The sequence below is a fragment of the Asparagus officinalis genome, chromosome 8 (genome assembly GCF_001876935.1).
Source record: "Asparagus officinalis chromosome 8, Aspof.V1, whole genome shotgun sequence".
Lineage (NCBI taxonomy): Eukaryota > Viridiplantae > Streptophyta > Magnoliopsida > Asparagales > Asparagaceae > Asparagus > Asparagus officinalis.
The window spans coordinates 6,822,179-6,830,882 of record NC_033801.1 but is presented as its reverse complement, the minus strand read 5'-3'; the positions used below and the strand labels follow the sequence as shown (position 1 = coordinate 6,830,882).

Here is an 8,704-nt window from a genome sequence, read left to right as displayed (position 1 = left end):
AGTGATATTGCTACTTGTTAGGCTTTGGTTCATGAAAAGTCAATTTTGCCTTTGTGAATAGTCACACATCGGAAAATGAGAAGAAGTCCAAGATATTTATATTGGTTCACATTTTATTGGGTTTTGACTAGTGTTTTGGGTTTTGTGGGCTTTGCATTACTCACACACACACGCGTGCGCGCGCCACGCCGCACAGGCACACTTCCTTTTGCTTCACGAGTTTTATTTTTTTGACTGTTTCTTCCGATTGACCCGTTCGTAATGGATGCGGAGAGTAAGGCGCGGGGAGTTACGCGGATGGGGCGTAACAGACGCGGGGAGCGCACGGATTGGGCGTAATGGGTAACTCTTCGAGCCCTATATAAAGCTAGCCTCTCGTCCTCAGAAAACACAGAAAAAAAGAACATCATTCTCATTTCTTTCTCAAAGCTTCTCGCTCTCTATTTTTTTTTTTGTGTTAATCATTTTCCGGTCAACCATCTTCATCTGAGCAGAAGCTCTGCTACTCATGCCCGAGTTCAGAGGCCTGTCGCTTTCCGGGGGCTTTTACCGCTAGGGGGTGAGGATCGACTGCGTCAGGGCGATAGGCGGTTCATCTATCTTCTAGGGCAGTGAAAACACGACTGCACTCGTTCAGACCTGATTTTCTAACCTTTAATTTCAGATTTATACTAATTGTTTTTAATTTTTGACAGCATTACTCCTATGTTCAGTTGACAGAGCAAGGAAAACACCGCCAAAAATTACCACTCCAAGGAACTAATGATATTTCACGTATTACCGAGATAATAGCTAGATTATACTTAGATTACGCAAGCTTGCCGTATAAGTACATGACAATATTGCTTAGTAAATGCACGTAGCTTCGCTAAATTCTTTCCCACGCGGATTCTACGTGACTAACCTAATTTTAATCCCAAAATACCCTTGACTTCCCTTCTTATTACCTCACTATGTTTCTCGAATTTTAGCAAACATGTAATACATAGAGTAATAACAAATTAGATACGACTCAGATATGATACTTATTATATTCGTATCTACCTGATATATGTGTGTGTGTGGTAGATACGAAATGAATGGGAGAAAACTAGATAAGATTGAAAAAAATATAGCCGACATGATAATAAATTATAGTTACATATCTGAAAAGTTAAGACTAGATTTCCTGATTATTAAAATTAAGTCAATTAACCTCAAAATCATTGATCTAACGATCAAGACAATTATAATGATATGTTCAACCTATACTTGGATATTTTTGAGATATGAATCCATATATTTTACTCTATACAAATATGCATCCGTAATTATTATATCCGTATTTTTTTAATATGCGCTCTTTCTAGAGTTGAAGAATATACAGCAAGTGTCACGATCCACTTAATAAAGGGGGTCTACAAGCAATTAATCCTTCTCGATCTTTTAAAGGCGATTCGTCATTTCTTATGCCAACTACACTACACTGTAGCTGAGACAAATAACAACACTTTGGATCATCAACATTTCTTCACCAACTCGATCGTGTTGCATCAATATTCTCAAGGTCCTAATTAATCCTTCAACGTCTCTCATCATCCGTGTGATGTTTACTAATACCAACTCTCTCCATTCACGTACGTTCTTATTGTCACCAAACTTGCGTAAAATAAAAAAAACTTAAAAAAAAAAATCTCCCTAGAAATCAATAAGAATGGACTCTTAACCCTAGCATACAAATGTTGGACGGGACAACATCATCTTCATTTTCTTTCCCTTAATTTGGAAAATATGAAGAGGAGATCGTCTCACGTCAATCCTAAAATAATTCGACAACCCACCCATTAGAATGTTACTCCAAACTAATTTTATTGATATAATTTATCTTGAAAATGAATATATATATATATATATATATATTTACTATAATATATATGCAATAATATTATATATACCATTATATTAAAATCTTAGTGATGATACCAAAAAGATTAGAGATTTCCCACCATAGTAGAAGTGAAGGGGCATATTGGTAATTTTGCATATGAAATATGTTTTTCCTTTTTTTTCCTTCTCTTATTTCTAGAAGATCCTAAATTGTGAATGAGAATTGAATTTTACTAACAAAACTAAATATTCATCCTTTTCTTATTTTTAGAACATCCTAAATCATGAATAAGAATGGAATTTGAACTAACATAATTAAATATTTATCAATTTATATGTTATAAGAGATTAACATATAAAATGATAGTAAGAGATAAATATAAAATATTATAAAATAATAAGATTATTTTCCGAAATGATTAGTAAATACATCTCAATGCAAAATATAAATGATTAGAAAATGACAACTTCTTATATTATTAACAAAAAAAATATTTAGGAAAATTATGTCAAGGCCCCACAAGCAATAACATCATGTGATGTAGCCCCTTCACTTTTTTCCTATGTGGTTCAGCCCAAAAAAGTGTCACATACAACCATCTTTTAACAATTATTACCCGCCAACTAAGCATAGAGAGAGAATAAAAAGTACAGAACCCTAAAATACCCTTATCTACTCTATTCTTTTATGTTAGGTCTATTTAGTGTTCATGTTAGATCTAATTTCATGTTAGATCTATTTAGAGTTCATGTTAGGTCTAATTCAGTTTTATGTTAGGTTTATTTAGAGTTCATGTTAAGTCTAATTTGGTTACATGTTAGGTCTAATTTAATTCTTTTTAAGTCTAATTTAAATCATGTTATGTCTAATTTAACTTGTTCTAAGTCTAATTTAATTCATATTAAGTCTAATTAAACTTGTTTTAAGTCTAAATTTCATGTTAAATCCAATTTAATTTATATTAAATCTAATTTAATTTCTTATAAATCTAATTTAGATCATGTTATATCTAATTCAACTTGTTCTAAGTCTAATTAATTTAATTGGACTGAACATGAAATTAGACTTATAAAAAGAATTAAATTAGGCTTAATATAAATTAAATTAGACTTTGAACAAGTTAAATTAGACATAACATGATTTAAATTAGACTTAATATGAATTGAATTGGATTTAACATGAAATTAGACTTAAAACAAGTTGAAGTAGACTTAACATGAATTAAATTAGACTTAAAACAAGTTGAATTAGACATAACATGATTTAAATTGGACTTAAAAGGAATTAAATTAGACCTAACATGGACTCAAAATAGACTTAACATGAAATAAATTAGACCTAACATGAACTCTAAATAGATCTAAGGGCATTTTGGAGTTTTTACTTTTTTATTCTCTCTCTGTGCTTAGTTGGCGGGTAATAATTACTAAAAGAGGACTGCATCACATGATGTGATACTTTTTTAGGCTGAACCATGTGAGAAAAAAAGTGAAGGGGCTTCAACACATGATGATATTGCTTTTGGGGTCTTGACATAATTTTTCCAAAATATTTTTTATAATGATTTCAGTTGATATTTAGTAAATGGAAAGCTATGCTCTCATGCTCGACTAAGATTACAATATTACATATTGTTTAGTATGTTTGAGCAAATTTTAACTTCAGGATGTGAGGGTTAAGAAACTAATAAAACTTCAGGTTATGAAAACACAATTAGCTCTTTTTAAATAAAATTTAGAATAAATAAGTCCAATATCTACGACGCGTGCATTTGCACGTGCGATGATGCTAGTATATACCAATAAACTAGGCTGCATTACTCGGGTTACAACAGGAGAGAACTAATACTAGCTCAGGTGCTACTCTTGCCGGGCGTGAGGGGGAGTTTCACTGTAGTGGTTTGCTGTTTGCTATTGACGGTGAGATTATAATTGATACCGTGGAGTCCGACCGACTGAGAGCTGTTCATCTTCCATCTAGCAGTCGAATATTTGTCGAGGGATGCAAACAAAGTAAACCTATTGTTTGGTGATGATTGGTCATGATTCACAGTCCGCTAGATATTGACTCGAAGAGGTTTCAACGAAGATTGGTTCGCTAATATTTATTGATATATCTAATTAGTCGAATCATGGTCAAATCATGGGCCACTATTTTAATATGTCTAAACAAAGTTACAATTAATTAATTAATTTGAAAATAAAAGAAATTTCTTTATGGCAGAGGCGTCGGGAATCTTCAATACTGAAGGAATTTTGAATTATGATTTTTTTTTTCTGATGGTCAGATGACTCAGATCCAAATTTCATATTCGAGCCGTCTCGGTGTCTCATCTTCTTATTAACGCCTCAGCTCAATCTGCTAATTAAGCAGAAGCCCTTCTGTTTCTACTAAATTTTTATTTGGTCCGGATATTATTATTCCTGCTCCAAACTCAATAACTTCGCTTCCAAACGAAACCTCAGCTTTCTTCAATAATCGCTTCGGTGACCGTTTGCTTGTCTCTTTGTGCTTCGATTCGAAGGCAGCAGAAGCTTGAAGCCACTTCAAAACAAAAGGGAAGCGAGAGAAATCGACGAAAAACAGCTCTTTCTTTTTTTTTAAAAAAAAAGTTTCAGTCTTTTTGGAGATACCATGGACTTCTCCAGTCTACATTTTGATTGATTGAGGTAATTCAATATAGCCTAGCTCTTTTGCTCGATTTCTTCTTCTTCTTCTTCTTTTACTTTAGATCAGGGGGTTTTTTGGGGTGATCCTAGAGATTCGAAATTACTTGTCAAAATTTCAAAATTTGTATTTGAATCGGAAAAAGCTGAAATTTTGTTTTAGGTTTACTAGTTATTTGGTTCTGAATTGGGTTACAAAGGATTTTTTTTTGGTCGCCGGTGAAACTGCCGGTGAGGGGGAAGGCGGTGATCGTCAAAATACCAAAATGCCCTTTTGCTGACGGCGCAGTTCGAAACCTGGAAGCTGGAACCTTAGTTTTGGGCATTTCTGTAATCTTACGCCAGCTGTAATTGAAGTTTTGAATTCAAAGTTACCATCGTGTTTTACTAGTAATCACGTGGGCATTATTGACGAAAAGGTGTCTCCTTTTCTCTGCTACCGCTTTTATTCTCCCTTTCTAATAAAATTTTCAGAAGAAAGATTAAGATTTCTGAAAAGAAATTCACTTTACTTTGCATCTCAATTCAGCCCATTAATTTTATGCTTCATGATCAGCTGTCACTTGCCCTTCTTTCAGCAATATATTCGTTGGGTCTTTACCCAAAAAAAAAGAAGAATAATAATATTCTCTTCAGGAAAACTAATCACAAAGACTTTTTCAACTAACCCCACCTTCTTCAATCTCTTTCTCACCATAATTCCTGCATCACAATTTCTATACAGGATCAGTAGCAGCACAATGGAAGAAGAATCTGAATCTGTGGACCAGTGGCTTGCCCGTGCTCGCCATCTGGTTCCTATAGCCATCGAGAAGTCTAAATCCACCAAGAATTTCGCAGGTCGATGGAGTTTGATAATCTCCAAGCTCGAACAGATCCCACATTGTCTTTCTGATCTCTCGTCTCATCCGTTCTTCACAAAGAATTCTCTAAGTCGAGAACAGTTGGAATCGATCTCCATTGCTCTTTCAGAAACCATTTCATTAGCAGAGCAATGCTCATCCAGAGAAATTTCAGTTGGGAAGCTCCAAATGCAGAGTGATCTTGATTCACTTGCTGCGAAGCTAGATCTATGTATTAAAGATTGTCGCCTTTTGATCAAGACTGGAGTCCTCGGTGAATTGAATGCGCAATCATCGCCCTCCTCTGACTCGATGATTTGCAGTGTGCAGGAGTTGCTGGCTAGAGTTCAGATTGGGAACAGCGAGGCAAAACATAAGGCTGTTGATGGGCTACTTGAAGCCTTGAGAGAGGATGGGAAGAATGTGATTGCTTCGCTTGGTCGCAGCAATATAAATGCCCTTGTTCAGTTGCTCACTGCACCTGCTCCTAAGGTTAGAGAGAAGGCTGTTACGATAATTTGCTTGCTTGCTGAATCGGGGAGTTGTGAGAGTCTGTTAATATCAGAAGGGGTAATTGCCCCATTGATTCGGTTGATGGAATCTGGAAGCTTGGTCGGAAGAGAGAAGTCAGTAGTAACACTGCAGAGGCTATCGATGTCTGTTGAAAATGCACGATCAATTTCTGAGCATGGAGGAATTCTGCCACTAATTGAAGTTTGCCAATTTGGGGATTCAATTTCACAGTTAGCGGCGGTTGGAACTCTGAGAAACCTCTCGGTTGTGCCTGAAGTGAGGCAGAGTTTAGCAGAAGAGGGGATTATCCGGGTCATGATCAATTTGCTAGATTCTGGAACTGTGCTCGGGTTGAAAGAATACGCTGCAGAGTGCTTGCAGAATTTGACATCAAGCAGTGACAGTCTAAAGAAAGCCGTGGTTTCTGAAGGAGGAATTCGCAGTATCTTGGCTTATCTCGATGGCCCATTGCCTCAAGAGTCTGCAGTTGGTGCATTGAGAAATCTTGTTACTGTTGTTTCAACCGATAGCATAATTTCTCTTGGGATTTTACCTCGAATTGTGCATGTTTTAAAGAATGGATCTTTGGGTGCTAAACAAGCAGCAGCCTCTGCAATTTGTAAGATCTCTAATTCTATGGAAATGAAGAGATTGGTTGGTGAATATGGTTGTTTGCCTTTGCTGTTAAGTTTGCTTGAGGCTAAGTCAACTTTGGCAAGAGAAGTTGCTGCTCAAGCCATTGCCAGCTTAATGAGCTGCCCACATAACCGAAGAGAGGTTAAAAAGGACAAAAGGAGCATTTCGAATTTAGTTCAGTTGCTTGATCCGAGCCCTCAGAATACAGCGAAGAAGTATGCAGTTTGTTGCCTTTTGTTTATGACCTCGAGCAAGAAGTGCAAGAGGATTATGATCTCTTATGGGGCTGTTGGATATCTTAAGAAATTATCGGAGATGGATGTCCCTGGTGGAAATAAATTGCTCGAGAGATTGGAAAAAGGGACTTTAAGGAGCTTGTTCAGCGTGAAATAATTTGAATTTGCTACTTGCTCACTGTATGGTGATCCCTCAACTCTTTGTAACCTTTTTGTTTCACTTCCTCTATGAAACATAAGCTTAATCTGTGAACTTGGATTTCTAACTTTTGCTTGTTTTGCGACGCGCAAACAGTTGCTTCGTGGATATGTTGTGTAAATTGTCACAAGAAGTTTACTGTGAAGTTTATACATCTCAATCTTCCGAAAACTCATTGCAGAATACACACACACACACACACAAATTGTGCTTTCGTCTACTTATTTTTCACATGTAAGTTCTTAAATGATGGTGGCAATTAGGCGATGATGGTGGATTGGAGACTTGAGATCTTGCGCTCATCCAGTTCATGATTTGCTGTAGTAGCATGAGAAAAGGTACAAAATCTTTTAACTAGTTGAGTCTTTATTTTTTTGCCTTTGATAAAGTAATAAACAAACTTATTCATTTTAATTTTCATGATAGGTTCTGGCATCTTACAAGATTAGGTCATAAAGCTAGGTATGTGATCGTCTTTCAAATATACCATCATTAGATTTGTTCTTCTATTTTTGTTGAACTATATGTCATATGTGCTCTTTACTGTTTTTTGGTTTATCTGAACAAGTATAAAGAATGCGAACCTCTTCAGTATGTTAATATAATTTGTCACATATTCAGATATGACAAGAACTAAATACTAATATTAGTATGAAAACCATTGTATACAGTTCTCGTACACTATGTTGTCTCATGAAATTTGGAATTTTCTCAAAATGATTCTTTCCCAAACAGCTGCCCATGGTTGCCTTATTCAGGATAAACAGTTTAGAGATAAGCATTACTAGATCTGGTTAATTTTTCTTGAGTTTATATATCAAACTAATATTTGTGATAATCACTAGCAGCTCGATAACCATTGTGCTTTCTTATTTTCAAAATTTGTATCTGCTATCACCAACTCCAGCAACACAATGCCAACGGTTTGTCTGACAATAAAATAATACAAAAAAAGTTCAATAAATGACAATTCTAAAGTTTACATAGTTCTGGAATCTATATAAAGCAACACATGAATAAAACAGAATATGACAACTATATTGGTAAAGCCATAATATTTTAGCAGGAATAAAATTCATTATTCCATAATATATATTTAACTTTGAATGCCTTGATTCTCTAAAGAAATGAAATCTTGGACTTTGATTATATCTGACAGTTTCAACTGTTTGCTTTTTTTGGTAGTTGGAATCAAATGGTCGGCTGATCTTTGAACACTCTTGGACTTTGATTTCCTTTATATTCCACCCTCTTGACAACTGAAATTTTCTCGAATGGATTGAAAAAAGAACAAAAATTTGCTCTTCTTTTGTTTTTGTCTGTATATTTCTTATTGAATATGATACCTAATTTCCTTTTTCCCTTGAGACTACGTACTAGTACAAACTTGATGGACGAGAATATTTCCTGTTGTGAGTGAAATTAAAGGGGTTACATTTTTTTTTGCAAGTCAAGTTTGTAGAATTCTTCGAAGTCTGTCAACTACCCACAATAACAAAGTCATGGGATGGGTTTTTTCACTATAGATTCAGTGTACAACATTGTCACATTTGTGGAATTTTTGTGCTCCGAACTGAGAAGAGAAGTTCTTGATTTCTTTTAATGACTTGTTCAACAACATCATAGTCAATGACGTCATTTATAGAAGCTATGTGCACTGTTACCACTACCAACAGTTCTAGTTCATCATTTGTTCACTTGTACAAATTAGAAAAAAAGAAATAATAGCAGTTGTAATATAATAA

At 35.1% G+C, this 8,704-nt stretch overlaps 1 protein-coding gene across 3 annotated transcripts; it reads left to right on the top strand.

Annotated features, from left to right (window-relative positions):
• LOC109819932 lies at positions 4,175 to 8,321 on the top strand. Of its 3 annotated transcripts, XR_002241665.1 has the most exons (4): positions 5,016 to 6,940; positions 7,223 to 7,297; positions 7,386 to 7,421; positions 8,145 to 8,321. XR_002241665.1 is itself a non-coding variant. In XM_020385921.1 (2 exons), exon 2 carries the CDS (start codon positions 5,274 to 5,276, stop codon positions 6,915 to 6,917), a length of 1,644 nt encoding a protein of 547 aa, XP_020241510.1. In that variant the 5' UTR covers positions 4,175 to 4,536; positions 5,258 to 5,273; the 3' UTR covers positions 6,918 to 7,013. The 3 variants fall into 3 exon arrangements, 1 of the variants encoding a protein (XP_020241510.1); XR_002241664.1 differs by having other exon boundaries at positions 7,386 to 8,321; XM_020385921.1 differs by lacking the exons at positions 7,223 to 7,297; positions 7,386 to 7,421; positions 8,145 to 8,321 and adding an exon at positions 4,175 to 4,536 and having other exon boundaries at positions 5,258 to 7,013.